This window comes from Mobula hypostoma, chromosome 3 (assembly GCF_963921235.1).
Source record: "Mobula hypostoma chromosome 3, sMobHyp1.1, whole genome shotgun sequence".
NCBI lineage: Eukaryota > Metazoa > Chordata > Chondrichthyes > Myliobatiformes > Myliobatidae > Mobula > Mobula hypostoma.
In genome coordinates this window covers 227,988,279-228,012,571 of record NC_086099.1, presented here as the reverse complement: position 1 = coordinate 228,012,571, position 24,293 = coordinate 227,988,279, and the positions used below count along the sequence as shown (strand labels likewise).

At 42.8% G+C, this 24,293-nt stretch overlaps 1 protein-coding gene across 2 annotated transcripts in view; it reads left to right on the top strand.

Moving 5' to 3' along the window:
- The window catches only part of zftraf1 (zinc finger TRAF-type containing 1), a 163,168-nt gene that overhangs the window by 78,936 nt on the left and 59,939 nt on the right, over window positions 1-24,293 (top strand). For both annotated transcript variants that reach the window (XM_063044679.1, XM_063044678.1), the window contains exon 2: window positions 12,681-12,919. In XM_063044679.1, the coding sequence (XP_062900749.1) occupies window positions 12,699-12,919 (221 nt within the window). In that variant the 5' untranslated portion in view covers window positions 12,681-12,698. The remainder of the gene's footprint in view (window positions 1-12,680; window positions 12,920-24,293) is intronic.

Sequence of the window (24,293 nt, the reverse complement as noted above, 5' to 3'; positions counted from 1 at the left end):
TGAGAAAATGGGGAACTAGAGGTTGATTAGCCAAACATAGTGAGGACAGAGGTGATGGGTGGAGGCAGTATGATGGAATCTGACAGGAAAGGAAGGGGAAGATGGAATGCAATAAGTAGGCTGGGCAGATGGGAACTGTACAATCCTGTGGGAGGAGTCCAGGAAAGGAGACCGGAGGGCTGGAATAGGATGGGGAACCACACGGTCACAGGGAGTACGTACACAGGGAGCAGCGGGAATTGAACTCGGGTGCCTGGTGCTGTTGAGCTTTATGCTAACTGCTACACTACTGTGCTGTCCAGTATTTCCAACCAACCCCCAAACTTCAGACTGCTTTAATCTGGATTTTCTCCCAGCCGTCTAGAACACATTTTACCATAGAAAAGCTTGCATCAAATGGAATCTTGTGTTGCTGATTAATAATCTCAAAAATCTGAGGGAGTGTTTAACTCTAATAAAACTGCAGTCTTGAATTTGGAAATATAGTTTGATACTACAATCCTTTTGATATTAAGTTTGCTTGCTTACACCTGCTGGGATTTAGGGCAGCACTGAAGGTCTTCTATCTGTCTGTCTTTACACTCAGATGTAAAGAATTCATCACTGCTGTTTCTTTAACAGTTTTGTTTTACCAGTCAGGGTTGTTAGCCCTGAGCTGAACTCCCGAACTTGGAGGACCGCTCTTAGTCTGGCCCCTACGATTTGACCTGTTTGGCAAGAGCCAAAGAATGAAGCCCTGACTCTGGCCACATAGCTCTCCGGGCCATTGAGACACGCAAGCCCCAAACCACAACCAGATTGTCATCCTCTTGGAAGGTATCTAGTTCAAGTTCAAATTTATTGTCATCTGACTCTACATACATATAACCAAATGAAACAGTGTTCTTCTGGGCTATGGTGGACCCACAAAACATATAGTGCACACAGCACAAAAACAAAATACTACCACAAATAAGTTAATAAAATATAATTCAAAGTGCAAGTATTGCACAGCACGGGTAAATAGCTCACTGTCCCAGTGATGAGACCTGGATGGTAGCAGGGTATTCATTAGTCTCACAGCCTGAGGGAAGAAGCTGTTACGCAGTCTGGTAGTTCTAGTCCTGATGCACCTGTACCTCCTTCCTGACGGTAGTGGCTCAGAGAGATTATGGGATGGGTGGTAGGGATCCTCAACAATGCTTCAGGCCCTTTGTCTACAATGCTCCTGGTAAATTTCACAATGGGAGGGAGGGAGATCCTGATGATCCTTTCTGCAGTGACTTGGAAATCTGGCTGATATACCTCCAGCTTTCAGTTGGATCTCAGAGGTTCCAGGGCCCATGAAGATGGCCAGCTTCAGTTTGAAGTAAGAAGTGTAACAAATGTGTTAGTGCTCGTTTTCTTCCAAAGTCAGGGCATGTCTTACCATCCTGAAAATCATCGTCGTGGCTATCCCTCGAGGTCGAGGATGACGGTCTTCGTTCTGAAGAAGTGGCCCACAGTGTAAAGACACCTGTGCGTGTATTTGTTTAACATGTACTTGATGTTGCACTCCAAGAAGCACACGATACTTCACAAATCAACCAACTGATTCCAATGGCGTGGAAACCACGACGATTGGAGCTGATGGATTTGTTGCAGCCTCCACCCGCCTTCACAGCCGTTGAGTTTGAAGTAACTTCGTCCGCCTGTTCCACCGTTTTGAAGTAACTTCGTCCGCCTGTTCCACCGTTGAGGTCTTGGTTGGACTGTTCTTTGTCAGGGACCTCACCCTCGATCTCACCGCCATGGGTGACCCTACCAGGCCCATAGCTCCAGATGCCATTGCTGTCGGGATCACAGGACCACACAAGCTTCTCCACCAGGACAAGGTGACAATCCACGGAGAAGATCCTGAAAATAGAGATTGTTAGATTGGTTGTAAAACTTTAGATCAGTCTGACAAAAAGGTTGCGGGAACCTTGCTCTCACCACATCTACAGAATTGCCTCTAGTATCACAAATAATTGAATTCTTTATATATTCTCTAAAGACCTTTCTGTGTAGCTTCTGAATGATTAAAACCATAAGACAGATTGGGCCATTTGGCGCAGTGAGTCTGCTCTGCCATTTGATCATGGCTGATTTATTACCCCCTCCCTCCTCAACCCCATTCTCCTGACTTCTTCCTGTAACCTTTGACACCCTCAATAATCACGAACTTGTCAATCTCCACTTTGCAGAGTGCCTACAAAAAGTGTTCACCCCCTTGGAACTTTTCGTGTTTTTTCGTTTTCCAACATTGAATCACAATGAACTTTATTTGGCTTTTTTGACACTGATCTACAGAAAAGACTCTTGTGTCAAAGAGAAAACAAATTTCTACAATTGGTCTAAATTACAATTATTAAACACAAAATAATTGATTGCATACTTACCCCTTCAAGTCAGTATTTAGTAGATGCACCTTTGACAGCAATTACAGCCTTGAGTTGTGTGGATGGCTTTACGCATCTGGGTGCTGCAATTTTTCCCCATTCTTCTTTACAAAACTGCTCAAACTCCATCAGGTTGCATGGGGATCGTGAGTGAACAGCCTTTTTCAAATCTAGCCTCAAAGTCTCAATTGAATAGAGGTCTGGACTCTGACTTGGCCACTCCAGGACATTAACTTTATTGTTTTTAAGCCATTCCTGTGTAGCTTTGGCTTTATGTTTGGGGTCTTGCTGGAAGATAAATCTTCTCCCAAGTCGCAGTTCTCTTGCAGAGTGCATCAGGGTTTCCTCCAGGATTTCCCTGTATTTTGCTGCGTTCATTTTGCCGTCTACCTTCACAAGCCTTCCAGAGCGTGCTGCAGTGAAGTATCTCCACAGCATGATGCAGCCACCACCATGCTTCATGGTAGGGATGGTGTGTTTTTGATGATGTGTGGTGTTTGGCTTAACGTCAAACATAGAGTTTAGTCTGATAGCCAAAACGCTCAATTTTGGTTTCATTAGACCATAGAACCTTCTTCCAGCTGTCTTCAGAATCTCCCACATACCTTCTGGCAAACTCTAGCTGAGATTTCGTGTTGAGTTTTTTTCAACAGTGGCTTTCTCTTGGCCACACTCCTATAAAGCTGCCACTGGTGAAGCACCTGGGCAGCAGTTGTTGTACGCGCTGTCTCTTCCATCTCAGCCACTGAAGCTTGTAACTCCTTCAGAGTTGTCATGGGTCTCTTGGTGGCCTCCCTCCCTAATCCTCCTGTAAGGTCGGTTTTTGAGGACGGCCTGCTCTAGGCAGATTTACAGCTGTGCCATAATCTTCCCATTTCTCAATGATCAACTTAACTGCACTCCAAGGGATATTCAGTCACTTGGAAATATTTTTGCATCCATCTCCTGACTTGTGCTTTTCAATACCCTTTTCGTGGAGTTGCTTGGAGTGTTCTTTTGTCTTCATGGTGTAGGTTAAAATACTGACTCACCAGCAGTTGGACCTTCCAGATACAGGTGTATTTTTACTACAATCAATTGAAACATCTTGACTGCACATGGTGATCTCCATTTAACTAATTATGTGACTTCTAAAACCAACTGGCGGCACCAGTGATTTGGTGTGTCATATTAAAGGGGGTGAATACTTATACAATCAAATATTTTTTGTTTTATATTTGTAATTAATTTAGATCACTTTGTAGAGATCTGTTTTCACTTTGGCACAGTTTTTTTTTCTGTTGATCAGTGTTAAAAAAGACAAATTAATCCACTGTGATTCAATGTGGTAAAACAATAAAATATGAAAACTTTCAAAGGGAGGGGGGGGTGAATACTTATTATAGACACTGTATACTTATTGACTTGGTCTCCACAGCGGTCTGTGGCAATGAATTCCACAGATTCACCACTGTCCAACAAAGGAAATTCATCCTCATCTCTGTTCTAAAGGGGCATTTGTGAGGTTGTGCCCTCTGGTCCTATTGTCTTGTTTTGAGTGAAGACAATACCCTGCAACTGTTTTTAGCAAGCCGCGGTCTTTCTCAGAGCTTTGCTGTCGGTGTGACTTGTATATGCGGAATGTGAGAGCTTTTCTACCTTGGATATCCACATTGTCCAGTGAGATAATGTAAATTGTTCTTTAGTCTCTTAAAATGATCCAAGACCCAACTGTGTTCCTGAGATGGTCAGGAATAGGAATTCAAGGACAATGGATGGAAGTTTTTACTAAAACAGCAGTGATCAAAGTATGTGCACTAAAGGGCTGTTGTCTCAAATTGAGCTTAGTACCTTTATTATGTTGATTTTTTTTAAGGTTTTATTTTCATTTAGATTTTCAGGCCCATCTGCAACCTCCACTTGAATTACTATTGATACCTGTTGTAAATAATGCAAAATATTTGTGGTAAATCATGTGTGGTAAATACAATTTACCTCAGGTCTTTTCTGTAAATAAGGAAAAATATTTCCACACAAGCCTTCATTTCAGGGACAGTAATAGCACGAGATTCTGCAGATGCTGGAAATCCAGAGGAACACGCAAAATGCTGGAGGAACTCAGCCTGTCAGGCAGCATCTATGGAAATGAATAAAGAGTCAATGTTTTGGGCCGAGAACAGTCTCTGCTCAAAAAGTCAGCTCTATTCCTTTCCATAGATCCAGGAGCACTAGTAGCTAGATTATCCTATTAAAGCTGATAATAAACTTGACATTATTTCAGTGTGGAAATAACGGTGCAGTATAAATGCTGCATCCTCCAGTATAACCAAGTACACAATAAATATACCTTTGCAGTTATATGTGTGTTTAATATGTGCATGAGGTTGAATAATTAAATTTATCTGAATCAGTTTTATTATCCTTGATGTATGTTGTGAAATTTTGCAGCAGCAGTACAGTGCAGTTTAACATTGAGCTTACGGTTGCCCTCTCGGTATTGTACTCTGTGCCATGGGCTTTTGGTTTGCAGGGAGAGCTGGAATTCTGTGGTCCCTCCTGAGGTGGAAAAGCACATTTTCTGGTTACTGTGAAGTGATCTGAGTAGTGCTTCTGTCTGTTAACTATTGATGACAATTTTTTATTTTGCTAATAGTATTAAATTCCATCAGCTTTATTCCCAAAATCTGACCGGGTTGTGAAAAATGTTTTCATGTTTGATGGAGCACAAACTGTCCTAACTACAGTCTCAAGCAACTTCTAACCATCTTGCCAGGTTTTCTTATAGGGACCAAATTGCAGCTAACTACCTTCTTCCTCATTCACCTATTTGTAGTAAACTTCAGGCTAATCCCATTGCTAAATTAAAATCTCTGAATTTTCCCTCCAAAAGAAGTTTAATCGTGAAGCAAAAAATCTCAGTTCTACCTCAGTACTGTGCTACGCAGCAGTAAAAGATTAGTCACCCATTTTTTGGTTTAGTATGTAACATCTAGCTTATTGATCCTACCAACTTTTCAGACTTGGAATGGTTTTGATTCACATTGAAGTTTGAGTTGGAATATAATTTTTACAGAAACAACGAGAAAATGACCATAACAGCCTGTATTTTTCAAGTGAAGATCTCATTGGCGTTCCTTAAAATTCTTGCTGCTTTGTTTTTGATGAAAGGTGATCATCAATGGTGAGTTTCCTTGCGAAGGATCAGAAGACTTGATAAATTTTGATCAGCTTTGGGTGTAGATGAAACCGCAACAGCATCTGAACCCCAAATCTAAAGTGAAGTGAAAACTTTTTCCAGGCGTTAAATTTCTTGATAGTCAGACTGGCCTATGGCTGGATTAGAAATGGGCATTATTTGTAAAGCCCGGCTTTCTATTTGCAACTCTTGCTGAATGAATGGGTTCCCAAGATCCCTAGTTCCACACAATTTTTCTATGTCCAGCACCTGCAGCTCTGACCAGTATTTATTGGCCAGATGCCTGCCAGTAGAGGAGAATCCATAACCTTCCACAATCCTTGAACCAACTGGAACTTGGATCCAGTGCTTCTGGCTGACAAACTTTAGATTTGCCTTGCCATTAATGATTTCAGTGAATATACTTATTACGTCTTGCAGACCCTGCTAATAGACATAAGATTTTAATTCTATTGAGGTTCCTTAGTTCTGTCAACTTTTACGCAGCCCTTACTTTCACTAGTCTTCATAAAATTACACGACGATGCAAAAGAGAAGGATGCCTTTAGTCTTGTGTGCATTTGCACCCATTGAAGAATACCCTCACCTTCCAGCTTGTACTCCTTCCCCTCACCACCTTATTCTGGTTTCTTTCCTCCTTCCTGTCCAGTCCTGATGAAGGGTCTCACCCGAAATGTCGTCTGTTCATTCCCCTCCACAGATGCTGCTTGACCTGCCGAGTTCCTCCAATATTTTGTGTGTGTTGCTCTGGATTTCCAGCATCTCTTCTTGATTATGCAAGAATACCAATTTATCCTCCTGCTCTTTGCAAACCTGAAATTTCTTCGACCTGGTTTTTGTTTTAATGATTTACCCAGTGCTCATTTAGAAGGTTTTATAATTGTATCTGTTTCTGTAACTCTGGATTGCAACAGCTCTTCTTTTACAATCTTGTTTCCTTTGGCCACCGGAAGCAGTATCAAAAACATGCATGATTTTGAATTTTCCTTTGACCACCATTGCCGTGAAGCAAACTCGACTGCTCTCGCCTCTATGCATGTGATGTCCTCCATCGTCAGGATCAATCTAATAAAATTTGTTTCCGAAGCAAGATGCCTGTTCTCCAAATGGGGCCTAACCCATGATCTATAAAGATTACCTTAAGGATTCTATAGGCATCCGTTAGTCTCGTGAGACCATGGATTTGCGCCTTGGAAGGTTGGATGGAAGACTGGCAGTTGCCCATGCTGCAAGTCTCACCTCTCCATGCCACTGATGTTGTCCAAGGGAAGGGCACTAGGGCCAATACAGCTTGGCACCGGTGTGGTCGCAGAGCAATTTGTGGTTAAGTGCCTTGCCCAAGGACACAACACGCTGCCTCAGCTGAGGCTCGAACTAGTGACCTTCAGATCACTAGACCGCTGCCTTCACCACTTGGCCAACCTTAAGGATTACCTAAGGGCAATGATTACCTTTTCAATGGCGTGCTTACTGAACTCCTGCAGTTGTCAAAAAGTAATGCGCATTCAGCCTTGGGTCTCGCTGTTCTTGGACTCTTAAGATTATTCCTTTGAACTTGTCTGGTCGGAGTGCTGCTATGAGGGAGATGAGTGAGATGATCTTCCAGACTATTGTCAGATGGTTGCACTCCAGTCATCACATTGTCTTGAAGAATTTACATGGTTAGCAGCAGCCGGTCGTGGTTCCAGAGAACCTTTAGCTATTGCTCATGAACGAAGATGTGGAAGTGAGAAACTGCTCCCAATTGAAAATTTGTCTTCAAGCAGTGACCAAGTTCTTTTTAGATGACCAAATATATATGACTGAATCTAAGAACTAGAGAAAACTAACTAATTTTAATTGTAGAGATGCAACACAATAACAGGCCCTTCTAGTCCAACGAGCCCAAGCCGCCCAATTGCGCCCATGTGATAATTAATCTACTAACCTGCAAGTCTTTGGACTGTGGAAGAAAAAGGAGCACCTGGAGGAAACGTATTCAGTCGTGGGAGAATGTACAAGTTCCTTACAGACAATGGCAGGAATGGAACCCTGGTTGCTTACTCTGTAAAGTGTTGTGCTAATCGCTGTGTTTCCATGCTGAAATGCCAAGGAGTGGGGATTTCATAATTTGAAGCTGGTGGCAACTTGTTGAATCCTAGAATAAAGAATATTGTTTCTTTGGGTCAAATACAAATGTGTCTGGAGACTTTTAGTCACTATTATGCGCTTTTTCAAAGCCTAAAAGGATCAAAATGGACCCTTAGTTCCAAGCTTCTACGTAGATGATTCAGCTGGATGATGTTCTTCCTTGAGACATGTTTCCTGCTACAGGTCAGAGTTCAAGATTATCTTAGCATCTGGTGAATGGTACAAACCATTCAAAAAATTATTCACCAAAAAGTTCTTCAATTCCCTCTGACGTCAAGCTTAGAATTTTGCTCCTTGACCAAATGAAATTCAGTACCTTGCCTCTTGGTTGCCAGTTCTGCCTTTAATGAGGTGTGCTACTTGTATCTGAAATCTTGATTGTTAAAGGTTAAAGAGATCATGTTAGAGCAGTCACCTTGCTTCTCAACATTAGACTGTTTAGTAATGCAGCATGGCAGCAGGTTCTTCTGGCCCAACAAGCCTGTACTGCTCAATTACACCCACATGAGCATTTAACAAGAACGGTTCAACTGTCTGAGCTTCCTAAAGAAGGCCCAGGTCATCTAGTTTGACCTTTGTTCCTTTGTTTATCTGCATCAGTCTTGCCAGAGCAATTACACTGATCACTTGAACGATGACTCCTCTGCATTGATTAGTATTTGGACACATTGGAATAAGTTTGAAGAAAGCTTGAGTTTATTTTTCTTCCGCTTCTTTTCGCAGTTCGCAACAAACTTTGTATTTGTCTTTGGATGTAAATACAGGTCTCCATCAAACATTCCAAGTTAAAATTTAACTGTTGTTCAACCATGCACATGAATACAACTGAACGAGACAGTGTTCCTCCAGTGCTAAGGTGCAAAACACAGAACCAGCAGTCACACACAACTATCAAACAATTATGATAGCAGAAAAAGTTACAAAACTATCAAAAAAAATTATAATATAGCCCCAGTCAATGACTGTCATGGCCTGTAGACTGGTGGTGACTGGATGTTGTCCTAGAGCCTTGTTTCTGCAAGAACAAGCCCGCAACAGTTCCTCATCTTGTGCAAGTGCAAATGTGACTCATTCGTTTGTGTACTAACAGTTAGACAACAATAATCTGGAAATATAATTTTGAACATTTAATCCAGATTATCCTCCTCCATGTTACTAGCGTCCTGAAGCACACCCTGAAGTAGATGAGGGATACGTGAATGAGGAAGAAAATAAAAACTGTCTTTCACTCTGGTTTAACTCATTCTTTAAATGTGTTATCCTCCACATATCTCATGCAGCCTCGTATCTCACTGTTTCTAATCCCCATTTGGAATGTTTTATTAAACTTTCGCAAAATTGTTTTCCTCTGCTGTGCAAGTATAACCTACCCTGCAGGCTGTGCTCATCGATAAGCGAACCACAGACCGATGTGTGGCATGGCGCCCTTGTACAGCCTAAGAGAGGGAACCCCTGAGGGACTTCAGTGAGGTTAGATGGGGCCTGAGGTATGTGGAGGATAAGGATGAGAGAGAGAAGGTAGGTAACCTTGCTTGAAATAACTTTCCTTGCAAACTCCTATAAATTGGTATCAACAAACATCTGGTAATATTTCTCTTGTGGTGCAACTGCTAAGTGAGCCCTTCTGAGCTCAAATGCTCCTCCTAAAGCAGGGGCTCCCAACCTTTATTTTATGCCATGGACCCTCACCATTGACCGAGGGGTCCATGGATCCCAGGTTGGGAATCCCTGCCCTAAAGGAAAGATTGCCCTCACACAAAAGGTTGGAGGAACTCAGCAGGTCAGGAAGCATCTATGGAAATGAATAAGTAGTTGACATTGCAGGCTGAGGCCCTTCAGGACTGGAAAGGAAGAGGAAGATGTCAGAATAAGAAGGTGGGGAGGGGAAGGAGTACAGCTGGAAGATAAAAGGTGAAGGCTGGTGAATGGGAAAGTGGAGAAAAAGAAATGTGATGGGAGAGGAGAGTGATTGATGGAAGAAAGAGAAGGAGGAGAGGCACCTGGGGGAGGTGATAGGCAGGTGAGAAAAGTTAAGAGGCTAGCTTTCTGTGTTCTTCCAATCTTGCAGTGTGCGGGAAGTGTTTTGGAGTGTTAAATTTTGAGGTCCAGGCAAGTGATCCCTGGAATCTTGTGTTGATGAAAACTGTTGCTTTAAACTGATGCCAGAGTTTAAAATTTGCCACAAATTATTTGTGTCCCTGCTGAGCGAAGGTTTTAGTAAGTGACTAAGATTTCATTGTTGAACAGGACCGTGCAGGGTGTTGACAATAATGCAAGAGATATCTCTCCCAATGCACACATGGTCTGTGCCCGGCAGCACAGGGAGCCATGGTTGTGCTTGCCCTAGAGAAATTGGAGAATGTTCCCATGAAGCTTCTATCCAACCACTTCCCAGGCAGTATCCTCTTTTGACCAGAAGAGACATGTGAAATGGACAGTGCTTTCAGCTCCACCAACAAACTTTACTTAACTGCCTTGTGATGTTATAAAACTGCCCGAAGGCTGAAGACCACTTGGCTGCTTTATATTCCTACCCACATCTTCCCACTCTCCAAAAGCAGATGAAGTTACACCATGAAACAAAGCAGCAGAGCTAAGCCACTCAGACCATTCCATCGTGACTTTTTTTTTTATCCCTCTCAACCCCAATCTCTTGCTGTCTCCCTGTAACCTATGCGGCCCTCAATAACTGAGGACCTATCAACCTCCACTTTAAATATATTCAATAACTTGGCCATCTGTGGCAATATGTTCCACAGATTCACCACTCTGGCTAAGGAAATCCCTTCACCTCTGTTCTAAGAGGACACCCCTGTATTCTGAGGTTGTGTCCTCTGATCCTACACTCTCCCACCACAGGAAACATCCTCTCCACATCCACTCTACTGGGACCTTTCACCATTCCATAGCTTTCAATGAGGTCACCCCTCATTCTTTTGAATTCCAGTGAATACAGGCCCAGAGCCATCAAATGCTCTTCATATAACAAGCTGTTCAATCCTGGAATAATTTTTGTGAACCTCCTTTGAACCCTCTGCAGTGTCATCCTTTCTAAGATGAGGGGCCCAAAACTGCTCACAATACTCTAAGTGAGGCCTTACCAGTGCTTTATAAAGCCTCAACATTACATCCTTGCTTTTATATTTTGGTTCTGAAAGTCCCTTTACACCGTAGACTTTTCAGTTTCAAAAGTGGTCAACCCTTTTATTTTTTCTACTAAAGTGGATGGCCATACACTTCTCGACACTGTATTCCATCTGCCATTTCATTGCCCATTCTCCTAATTTGTCTAAGTCCTACTGTAGCCTCTCTACTTCCTCAAAACTACCTGCCCTCTACCTATCTTTGTATCATCCGCAAACTTGGCAATAAAGCCATCAATTCCATCATCCAAATCATTGACCCAAGTCCCAACACAGACCCTTGTAGAACATCGCTAGTCACTGGCAGCCAACCAGAAAGGCTTCTTATATTCCCACTCTTTGCCTCCTGCCAATCAGCCACAGCTTTATCCATGCTAGAATCTTTGCTGTAATACTATGGGCTCGTAGCTTGTTAAGCAGCCTCATGTATGGCACCTTGTCAAAGCCCTTCTAAAAATCCAAGGACACAACATCAACACGTTCTCCTTTGTCTATCCTGCTTGTTATTTCTTCAAAGAATTCCAACAGATTTGTCAGGCAAAATTTTCCCTTGAAGCCATGCTGACTATGACCTATTTTATCATGGTCCCCAACTGCTCCGAAACCACATTAACATCTTTCCACTGAGGTCAGACTAACTAGCCTATAATTTCTCTTCTTCAGCTTCTCTCCCTTCTTGAAGAGTGGAGTAGCATTTGCAATTTTCCAGTCTTCTGGAACCGTTCTAGAATCTAGTGATTCTTGAAAGATCATTTCTAATACCTCCACAATCTCTTCACCCAACTCTTTCAGAACCCTGGTGTGTACACCACCTAGTTCAGGTGACTTATCTACCTTCAGTTTCCCAAGAACCATCTCTCTAGTAATGGCAACTTCACACATTTCTGACCCCTGACGCCCTTGAACTTCCAACATACTGCTAGTGTCTTCCACAGTGAAGACCGATGCAAAATACTTATTCAGTTTGTCCACCATTTCTTTGTCCCCATTACTACCTCTCCAGCATTGTTTTCCAGCGGTCCGATATCCACTCTTGCCTCTTTCTCACTATAAATGTGGATCATACCAGAGAAGACCTAATTTGTTTTGGAAGGAAGTACAGAATTTGTGTTTTGGTATAATTTTAGCTGAGTTTAGAGTTTGCCAGTGTTGTTAACAAACTGTTTCTGAAGCATTAGAATTGACTGTTTTTACAAAGTTGCCATGACAACATCAGTGATGCAAACAGTTGTCCCTAGCGGCTGGGATTTGATATGCAGCAAATGGGTTCAGTCAAAGTTGAGTTGCTTCACCTTCACCCACCCTCTGCCCCTAACTCCTGCTCCCAGGGATTCCTGAGAGTGTTACCAGTGCCCTTTGAATAAATTAGTGTGGGGTGGGGTGGGGAGAACGTAAGCGTAATAATTTGTAATACATGTCTAAACAATATTGTCATCAGTTTGTTGCCGAATAAAGGTGGAGGCAAAAGCTTTCCCCATTTCAGTGGACTGTGGAAGCCTGCCACCAGGGTATAAAATGCTCTCTATTCAGTTCTCCAAGTGAGTATTCAGTTCCTTCACCATGTGGTACTTGCTCAGCAGTCTAGATGTGAGGGATCAGGGCAGTGGGCACAGTGCAGGCATGGCAAGAGTGGGATATTTGAATGCATCAAGATCTGCTGCATATCGGTTGGTCAGTGCTGTACCTGATCTTCACAATGCGTCATGTTTGGATGCCATGCAAAAATGTTTTTTCTCCTCCCAGCACTGTTCTCCCTACTCAAAAAAAAATCAAAAAAAGACTTGCTGCAGTGTCCAACCTGGTATAAATGTAAGTTTTCTTTCCGCCCGGCAGTGCACGAATGGTCACTTGATGTGTGCAGGCTGCTTCATTCACCTGCTGGCTGATGCCAGGCTGAAGGAGGAGCAGGCTACCTGCCCGAACTGCCGCTGCGAGATCAGCAAGAGCCTGTGCTGCAGGAACCTGGCCGTGGAAAAGGCGGTGAGCGAGCTCCCCAGTGACTGCGGCTTCTGCCTCAAACAGTTCCCACGCTCCATTCTCGAGAGGCACCAGAAGGAGGACTGCCAGGACAGGTAACGCGCTTCAACCTCAGCATCAGGCGTCAGGCACAGCCCCCACTCATCACTACTGAACAGGGTAGCAGCGACATCTTCACATGTCAAGGGTGCTTGGGACAATAAAATTTGGGCACCACCATATCATAGCGGTTAGCAGAACGCTATTACGGCTCAAGGTGCCAGAGTTTGGACTTCAATCCCGGCATCCCTATGGAGTACGTGGGTTTCCTCTGCGTTCTCCAGTTTCCTCCCTCGGTCCAAAAACATTACAGTTAGTAGGGCAATTGGTCATTGTAAATTGTCCCATGATTAGGCTAGGGTCAAAGCGGGGGGCTGTGCAGCACGACTCGAAGGGCAGAAGGGCCTTTTCCGTGCTTCACCTCTAAATAAAATTAAATAAATAACATTTAAAAACATCAAAGCCACAGTGGTGCTATTACCAGGGTCAAACTGCCCAAACAACCCCTAGCCCAAGGGAGGTCCTACCTTCCCGGTTATCAGTCACATCTTCAGGAACGCTGAAACCTGTGTTGAAACAGCATCTGTTTCTGCTACCCTTGTGTACTTTATTTTTAAGAACACTGGCCTCTTTCCAAATAGGTTATTGATTCTTTTTTTCCATCCTGTAATTTTTATAGATTAAAACTCTCAAACATGCCCAGAAAAGAAGTCCATGAGACCACTGACATTGGAGCAGAATTAGGCTATTTGGCCCATCGAGTCTGTCCTGCCAATCCATCAAGACTGATTTATTATCCCTCTCAACCCCATTCTCTTGCCTTTTCCCCGTAACCTTTCACACCTTGATTAGTCAGGAATCTATCAACCTCCATTTTAAATATACCCAATGACTTGGCCTCCGCAGCCATCCGTGGCAATGAATTCCACACATTCATTATCCACTAGCTAAAGAAATTCTTCCTCATTTCGGTTCTAAATAGATGTCCCTTTGTTCTGGTCCTAGACTATTCCACTATAGGAAACATCCTCTGCACATCCACTCTGTCAGCCCTTTCAATATTCAGTAGGCTTCAATGCGATTCTCCCCCCCCCCCATTTTTCTAAACTCCAGTGAATACAAGCACAATGCTCCTCATAGGTTAACCCTTTCATTCCTATTCTTCATCCTCTCCAATGCCAGCACGACCTTTCACAGATGAGCGGCCCAAACTGCTCACAGTACTTCAAGTGCAGTCTGACCAATGCCTTATAAAGCCTTAGTATCATTACCGTTGTCTCGCTGTCCATCTTCAAGCTGACAGGGCTTGGGGCTGGGGAAAGACATTAAAGCAGTGGGTAAGCCCACCCTGAGATAGAACATAGAGCAGTACAGCACAGCACCCACCCTTTGCCCCATGATGTTGTTCCAACTCTTTAACCTACTATAAGATAATTTATTTCTGTCATACATGTGCCTATCTAAGAGTTTCTCAAATGTTCCTAATGTATCTGCCTCCACCATCACCCTAGGCAGCACATTCTGTGCACACACCACCCTCTGTTGTTGTTTTTTAAAAAACTTGCCTCTGACATACCCCTATACCTTCCTCCAGTCATCTTGAAATTATGCACCCTTGTATTAGCCTCTTCTGCCTTGGGAAAAAGGTCTTTGGCTGTCCACTTATGCCTCCTGTCATCTTGTGCTCCTCTATCAAGTCATCTTAGAGGTTATATTTTAATGAAGTAGCCTGTGTCCAGTGCAGTCCATTCAATACTGAGATCTAGAACATCAACCAGCATAAAGCAGAAATTATAGAATCAAACCACTTAGTACTTTTATATTTTCTTACAAGCAAGCTATTTTTTCTTCAAGGTTAATTTAACCTCCGGTCCTTGGTGATCTTGTGCATCCACCAAGGTTTCAAGTACTGCCTGTGTTTTGTTTTTCTGACCTTCATTCCTATTAGATACAGAGTTTAGGTTCTCCCTCTCCTTGTAAACCATGTCCTGTAAGTGCTGAACTTACTGAGCACAACAAATCCTCCAGGCATCAGTGGCTGCAATTGCTGCACTTCTAAATAAAGCAATTATCCCCCAAATTAAATGTTTAAGAATTGATTTAAAAGCATACTACACACTCTTCTGGCCATTTCTAGTGTTAAAAATGCACCATGGCACCCTTGGATGCCTGCTTCCTTTTCACTCACCCTGGGCAAACACCTTGCCTTGGTGGACTATGCACCTAACAATTTCTGTTTCTTGGCACAACATGTCAGTGTAAACTGCAGTAGACCATAAAGTAGTTGTACAAACTGCCTCCTGGAATTCTCTCCACAGATAAGTTACTCATGAGAATAAGAGCAATGGCAATAAGCAAACATTTCCAACATCAAATCCACAAACATGAGTTTAAAGTTGACCTTAAAATAGGTGAAGGGACAGGAGAGTCAGTGGATATTGTTTATTTGGTTCAGAAATAATTCTGGGATTGAAAGGCTTGTCATATACTCAGAATTCAGCAGAATGACGGGTGATCTGATTGGAAACCTATCGAATGGTGAAAGACCTTGATAGTGGATGTGGAGAGAGAGCCTAAGACCAGGGGACACAGCCTCAGAATAGAGGGATATCCATTTAGAACAGAGATGAGGAGGAATTTCTTTAGCCAGAGAGTGGTGAATCAGGAATTAGAAACATAGAAACATAGAAACATAGAAAATAGGTGCAGGAGTAGGCCATTCGGCCCTTCGAGCCTGCACCGCCATTTATTATGATCATGGCTGATCATCCAACTCAGAACCCAGCCTTCCCTCCATACCCCCTGACCCCTGTAGCCACAAGGGCCATATCTAACTTCCTTTTAAACATAGCTAATGAACTGGCCTCAACAGTTTGCTGTGGCAGAGAATTCCACAGATTCACCACTCTCTGTGTGAAGAAGTTTTTCCTAACCTCGGTCCTAAAAGGCTTCCCCTCTATCCTCAAACTGTGACCCCTCGTTCTAGACCTCCCCAACATCGGGAACAATCTTCCTGCATCTAGCCTGTCCAATCCCTTTAGGATCTTATACGTTTCAATCAGATCCCCCCTCAATCTTCTAAATTCCAACGAGTACAAGCCCAGTTCATCCAGTCTTTCTTCATATGAAAGACCTGCCATCCCAGGAATCAATCTGGTGAACCTTCTTTGTACTCCCTCTATGGCAAAGATGTCTTTCCTCAGATTAGGGGACCAAAACTGCACACAATACTCCAGGTGTGGTCTCACCAAGGCCTTGTACAACTGCAGTAGTACCTCCCTGCTCCTGTACTCGAATCCTCTCGCTATAAATGCCAGCATACCGTTCGCCTTTTTCACCGCCTGCTGTACCTGCATGCCCACTTTCAATGACTGGTGTATAATGACACCCAGGTCTCGTTGCACCTCCCCTTTTCCTAATCGGCCACCATTCAGATAATAATCTGTTTTCCTATTTTTGCCACCAAAGTGGATAACTTCACATTTATCCACATTAAATTGCATCTGCCATGAGTTTGCCCACTCACCCAACCTATCCAAGTCACCCTGCATCCTCTTAGCATCCTCCTCACTGCTAACACTGCCACCCAGCTTCGTGTCATCCGCAAACTTGGAGATGCTGCATTTAATTCCCTCATCCAAGTCATTAATATATATTGTAAACAACTGGGGTCCCAGCACTGAGCCTTGCGGTACCCCACTAGTCACCGCCTGCCATTCTGAAAAGGTCCCGTTTATTCCCACTCTTTGCTTCCTGTCTGCTAACCAATTCTCCACCCACACCAATACCTTACCCCCAATACCGTGTGCTTTAAGTTTGCACACTAATCTCCTATGTGGGACCTTGTCAAAAGCCTTTTGAAAATCCAAATATACCACATCCACTGGTTCTCCCCTATCCACTCTACTAGTTACATCCTCAAAAAATTCTATGAGATTCGTCAGACATGATTTTCCTTTCACAAATCCATGCTGACTTTGTCCGATCATTTCACCGCTTTCCAAATGTGCTGTTATCACATCCTTGATAACTGACTCCAGCAGTTTCCCCACCACCGACGTTAGGCTAACCGGCCTATAATTCCCCGGTTTCTCTCTCCCTCCTTTTTTAAAAAGTGGGGTTACATTAGCCACCCTCCAATCCTCAGGAACTAGTCCAGAATCTAACGAGTTTTGAAAAATTATCACTAATGCATCCACTATTTCTTGGGCCACTTCCTTAAGCACTCTGGGATGCAGACCATCTGGCCCTGGGGATTTATCTGCCTTCAATCCCTTCAATTTACCTAACACCACTTCCCTACTAACATGTATTTCGCTCAGTTCCTCCATCTCACTGGACCCTCTGTCCCTTACTATTTCTGGAAGATTATTTATGTCCTCCTTAGTGAAGACAGAACCAAAGTAATTATTCAATTGGTCTGCCATGTCCTTGCTCCCCATAATCAATTCACCTGTTTCTGTTTGCAGGGGACCTACATTTGTCTTTATCAGTCTTTTCCTTTTTACATATCTATAAAAGCTTTTACAGTCCGTTTTTATGTTCTCTGCCAGTTTTCTCTCATAATCTTTTTTCCCCTTCCTAATTAAGCCCTTTGTCCTCCTCTGCTGAACTCTGAATTTCTCCCAGTCCTCAGGTGAGCCACTTTCTCTGGCTAATTTGTATGCTACTTCTTTGGAATTGATACTATCCCTAATTTCTCTTGTCAGCCACGGGTGCACTACCTTCCTTGATTTATTCTTTTGCCAAACTGGGATGAACAATTGTTGTAGTTCATCCATGCAACCTTTAAATGCCTGCCATTGCATATCCACCGTCAATCCTTGAAGTGTCATTTGCCAGTCTATCTTAGCTAATTCATGTCTCATACCTTCAAAGTTACCCCTCTTTAAGTTCATTGCCATAGTTGGCTATGGAGGCCAAGTCATTGGGTATATTTAAGGCAGAGAGGTTGATAGATTCTTGGTTAGTCAGGGCATGAAGGGATACAGGAAGAAGGCAGGAGATTAGGGCTGAGAGGAAAATCAGCCATGATGAAATGGCAGAGCAGACCCAATGGGCTGAATGGCCTAATTCTGCTCCTAGATATTATGGTCTTATTTTCAGAAGGCCTATGACAAGGTGCTGAACATGAGGCTCCTAAACAAAATAAAAGTCCATGGTGTTACAGTTATGGATAGAGCATTGGCTGATTGGCAAGAGGTGAAGATTGGGAATAAAAGGGGATCTGCACCCCAGGGTTCTGATGCAGGTAGCTGAAGAGATTGTGGAGGCATTAGTAGTGATTTTTCAAGAATCACTAGATTATGGAATACTTCAAAAGGGCTGGAAAATTGCAATTATCACTCCGCTCTTCAAGAAGTGAGAGGGGCAGAAGAAAGGAAACTATAGGTCAGTAAGTCTGACCTCAGTGGTTGAGAAAATGTTGGAGCCAATTATTAAGGATGAGATTTCAGGGTACTTGGAGGCACATGATAAAATAGATCAACGTCAGCATGGTTTCCTTAAGGAAAATTCTTGTCTGGCAAATCTGGAAATTTTTGAAGAAATAACAAGCAGGATAGATAAAGGAGAGTCAGTGGATGTTGTGTACTTGGATTTTCAGAAGGCCTTTGAGAAGGTGTTGCACATGAGGCTGCTTAAACTAGGTATTACAGGAAAGATACTAAATGGGTAGAGGATTGTCTGATTGATAGGAAGCAAAGAGTGTGAATAAATGGAACAGGTGAGGAAGAATTTCTTTAGCCAGAGGGTGGTGAATCTCTGGAATTCATTCCCATTGATGGTTGAGATGAATAGGTTCTTGATCAGTAAGGGCATCATAGGTTATGAGGAGAAGGCAGTAGAATGGAGTTGGGATGGAAAATAAAGTGATAGAGCAGACTGGCCTAATAGGTCAAGTAGGCATCCTGATTGGCATGGACGGGTTGGACGGAAGCGTCTGCTTCCATGTTGTATGACTCCATTTTGAAACTTTACACCCAGGTCAGAAAATCAGCAAATACTGGCATGCAATGTGACCCTGAATTGCAGGGTGAGGGACAATCAAAGCTTAACAAAGGTGCATAGCTAGTCAAGTCCTGGAGGGTGTCTTTACTTCCGCTGCTACCTACAAGTCTGTATGAAACAAACATGCCTGAGGTTCACTTTTTTTTTCCTGATTTGAGCCTTACAATTCCACATTGTACTTCCAGTTTACAAGTTGAATACTTAAGTGGTGTAGAGGCTATGATTTGAGAGGCTTCCTTCAGTCTGAAGCCAAAGTTGATTTTAACCAATTTGTGCTAGTGCATAAATGAGAGGTTTGTTTCATCTTGTCCACCCTTATGACTACATGACATGACAGTTTCCACCTACATGACATGATAGTTTCCTTTGAGAGAATTGGTTTCATTCTTTGCATGAGGCAAGGACAAGGCTGATTGCAAGCAATTCTCAGTATTGAAGTTCAGGAGTTTCTTCGATGTCAAACCAGCTATAAACTATTAGGAGAGATTTGATAAGATTATGAGAGGGACAGATAGACTAGACAGACATCTTTTTCCCCAGAGTTGAAACATCTAATACTAGAGGGCATGAATTAAGGTGAGAGGGGTAAATTTAAAGGGAGATATGAGGCAGGTTTTTTTAAACAGAGTGGTGGGTGCCTTCAGTGTGCTGCCTGAGGTGGTGGTAGAGGCAGATACAGGAGGGACCTTTAGGAGACATTTAGATGTACACATGAATGTGAGGAAAATGGGAGGATATGGCCGTTATGTAAGCAGAAGAGATTAGTTTAGTTGGCCATTTAATTACTAATTTATTTGGTTCACCTCAGCATTATGGGCTGAAAGGCCTGTTCCTGTGCTGTAATGGTCTATGTTGTATGTAATTATTGATTTTTGCACCAGGATGGTCGTTCTTTTTCTGTGTTCTGGTTTGTTTGAGAAAGAATCTTCAGCTGTAGGAAAACGGAGATTAGTATGGCATAGGAGTAGGACGATCCCATAGCCTGTACATGGGAATTCTGCATTAACTTCCTTGGGTAAATATGTCGGGTAGATTCTGTGAATACTGTCTTGTTAAGGGTCTGATTATTACTTAAAGCACATGGAACCAAAGTGCACGCAAATAGTGAAAAATACAACAGATTCTGCAGATGCTGGAAGTCTTGAGCAACACACACAAAATACAAGTCAGATAGCATCTATCCGAATCAGTTTTAATATCACTCGCATATGTCATAGAATTTGTTGTTTTGCAACAGCAGTACAATCAATACCTGAAAAAAAACTGTAGATTACATTAAATATAAAAAAGAAAATTAAATTAAGTAGTGCAAGAAAAAAGGGAAAAGTAGTTCATAGGTTTGTTGCCCATTCAGGAATCTGATGGTGGAGGGGAAGAAGCTGTTCCTGAAACATTGAGTGTGTGTCTTCAAGCTCCTGTACCACGACCTTGATGGTAGTAATGAGAAGAGGGCATGTCCTGGGTGGTGGGGTCCTTGACGATGGATGCTGCCTATTTGAGGCAATGCCTTTTGAAGCTGTCCTCGATGCTGGGGAGGCTGGTGCCCATGATGGGGCTGGCTGAGTTTACAACTTTCTGCAGCTTTGTCTGATCCTTCCAGTAAGATGGTGGCACATTCGATTGCATCAGCTTAAGCGGGGTCAACCAAAGGTGTTATTGTCCTTTTTAAATTTTTTATGATCACAAGACCCTACTGGAAATTAGAACTTAAAGTACTGCAGGTCTACTCCATCAGCGAGTTGCTTGTTGGTGGAGAAAGTGAAAGAGTTGGAATTGGTGCAGCTCGTGCTGCTGCCTGCGTCAGAGAGGCGTCGGAGGAGTCAGTGCGCCAAGGCAGTGCGCAGTCTAACAGCAAGTGATCGTCTTAGTTGCTTTTCTTGTGATCGCAAGACCCTGTTTGACATTGTTAATGTAGAATGCTGCAAATCCGATTCACTAATTTACTGGCAGACGGTGGGGGAGCTGCGCGGCCTTGGCTTCAAGTCATGGTGTCGCCTGTTTACAGCCGCCCAGCAGAGAGGTGTGGGAGTTGGTGTGCTCCACCAGTGTTCACTCAGCTGAAACGAGCTGTAATGTGTTTTGACAGCAGACTCCTGTAACATTCGTGATCTCAGGGTCTTGCACTATACTTTTGTGCGACTGTATTTTACTGATATCTTGTATGTGCTTGCTGTCTTATGTGCTATATGTGCCTTTTGCAATGTGTGACTTTTGGTATTGTGTTTTGCATCTTGGACCCAGAATCATGCTGTTTTGTTTGGCTGTATTCATGGATATTCATGTATGGTTGAATGACATTTAAACTTGAACTTGAACAGTGACCCCTCCATACCAGCTGATGAAGCAACCAGTTTCAATGCCCTCCATGGTACATCTGTAGAAATTTGCAAGTCTTTGGTGACATACCAATTCTTCTCAAACTCCTAATGAAATGTAGTCACGGTCATGCCCTCTTGGTAATTGTATCAAAATGTTGCACTCAGGATAGACTCCCAGAGATTTGAAATGACAGAGAAAAATACAGAGAGAGCTTAAGGTAAATAAACCCTTGTGGGAAAGTGACCATAATGTGATCAAATTTGCCCTGGTATTGGAGGAGTCAGGTGTATCAATATTACAGTGGAGTAAGGGGAATTACACAGGTATGAGAAAGGAGTTGGCCAGAATTGATTGGAAAAGAACACTGGCAGGGATGACGGCAGCAATGGCTGGGATTTCTGGAAGCAATTTGGAAGGCACAGGATATATACATCCCAAAGAGGAAGAAGTATTCAAAAGGAAATATGATGCAACCATGGCTAACAAGAGAAGTCAAAGCCAACATAAAAGCCAAAGAGAAGGCATATAATAGAACAAAGATTAGTGGGAAGTTAGAGGATTGGGAAGCTTTTAAAAACCAAAAGAAGGCAACTAAAAAAAGTAATTAAAATGGTAAAGATGGAATACAAAAGTAAGCTAGCCAATAATATTAAAGAGGATACCAAAAGTTTCTTCAGATACATAAAGTGTAAAAGAGAAGCAAGAGTGGATATTGGACCACTGGAAAACGATGCTGGAGAGGTAGTAATGGGGGACGAGGAAATAGTGCACAAACTGAATAAGTATTTTGCATCAGTCGTCACTGTGGAAGACACTAGCAGTATGGTGGAAGTTCCAGGTGTGAAGTGTGTGAAGTTACCATAGGTAGAGAGAAGTTTCTTGGGAAACTGAAAAGTCTAGAAGCAGATAAGACACCTGGGTCAGATGTTGTACACCCCAGGGTTCTGAAAGAAGTGGCTGAAGAGATTGTGGAGGCATTAGTAATGGCCTTTCAAGAATCACTAGATTCTGGAATGGTTCTGGAAGACTGGAAAACTGCAAACATCACTCCACTCTTCAAAAAGGGAGAGGGAGGTAAGAAAGGAAACTGTAGGCCAGTTAGTCTGACCTCAATGGTTGGAAAGATGTTGGAGTGGATTATTAAGGATGAGGTTTTGGTACTTGGGGGCACATGATAAAATAGCCATAGTCATCATGGTTTCCTCAAGGGAAAATCTTGTCTGATAAATCTGATAGAATTCTTTGAAGTCAGAAGCAGGATAGACAAAGGAGAATCGATCAATGTGTACTTGGATTTTCAGAAAGCTTTTGACAAAGGTGCTTAACAAACTATGAGCCCATGGTATTACAGGAAAGATTCTAGCATGGATACAGCAGTGGCTGATTGGCAGGAGGCAAAGAGTGGGAATAAAGTGTGCCTTTTCTGGTTGGCTGCCAGTGTCTTGTGGTGTTCCACAAGGATCTGTGTTAGGACCAATTCTTTTTACATTATACGTCAATGATTTGGATAGTGGAATTGATATTTTTTTTACTATATTTGCAGATATGAAGATAGGTGGAGGAGCAAGTAGTTTTGAGGAAGTAGAGAAACTACTGAAGAACAGACAGAGTAGAAGAATGAGCAAGAAATGGCAGATGGAATAGAGTGCCGGGAAGTGTATGGTCATGCACTTTAGAAGAAGAAATGAAAGAGTTGACTATTTTCTAAATGGAGAGAAAATGCAAAAAACTAAGATGTAAAGGGGTTCGGGAGTCCTTGTGCAGGATTTCCTGCAGGTTAATTTGCAAGTTGAGTCTGTGGTGAGGAAGGTAAATGCAATGTTGGCATTCATTTCAAGAGGACTAGAATATAAAAGCAAGAATGTAATGTTGGCAAAGCACTGGTGAGGCCTTACTTAGGGTATTGTGAGCAGGTTTGAGCACCTCATCTTAGAAAGGATATGCTGAGACTGGTGAGGGTTGAAAGGAGGTTCACAAAAATGATTCCAGGATTGAATAGAGGGATGTCCTTTTAGAATGGAGATGAGAATTTTTTTTTAGCCAGAGAGTGGTGAAGGCCATGTCTTTATGTATATTTAAGACAGAAGTTGATAGATTCTTGATTAGTCAGGGCATGAAGGGATACAGGGAGAAGGTAGAAGATTGGGGCTGAGAGGAAAATTGGATCAGCCATGATGAAATGGCAGAGCAGACTCAATGGGCCAAATGGCCTAATCCTGCTCCTATATCTTATGGTCTTACACAGTGGACCTTTTGAGTTGATATCACAAATGACACGAAGGAAACTGAGCAACACCTACAAAGTGTCGGGGGAACTCAGCAAGTCAGCAGCGTCTTTGGAGGGGAGTAAACGGTTGATGTTTTGGACCAAGACCCTTCATCAGTGTCACAGTTTGAAACATCGACTGTTGAAAGTAAATTTATTCTAAATTTTTGTCACCATATACAACACTGAGATTCGCTTTCAAGTGGGCATTCACAGGAAGTCCAAGAAACACAATAGGATCAATGAAAGACCGCTCAGCAGGATGGAGAACAACTTGTGTGCAAAAGGCAAACTGCAAATACAAAAGAGAAAAATAAATAATAAATTAGCAATAAATATAGAGGTCATGAGATGCCGAGTTGTTGAAAGTGATTCTCTAGGTTGTGGGGCGAGTAAAGTTATCTCTTCTGGCAATCCCCTCTATAGATGCTGCATGACCTGCTGAGGTAGTCATTTCGTTTTTGTGTGTGTCAGTGGGTGGAAGAAGGTGATGGAAATGAAAAAGGGAGGAGAAAGTAGAATGTGTCATGGTTCTCATCCCTGATCCACTCTCCTGAACTGAAGAATTGTACACTTACAAACATTGTAAGACCTCAAGACAGGAGCTGAACCAGGCCATTTGGCCCATTGTGTCTGCTGTGCCATTTCATCATGGCTGATCCATATCCCCCTCAACCTATTCTCCTGCCTTCTCTCCATAACCTTTCATACCCTGACTAATCAACCTCTGCCTCAAATATACGCAATGCCATGGCCTCACAGCCACCTGTGGCAACGAATTTGACAGATTCACTACCCTCTGGCTGAAGAAATTCCTCATCATCTCTTTTCTAAGA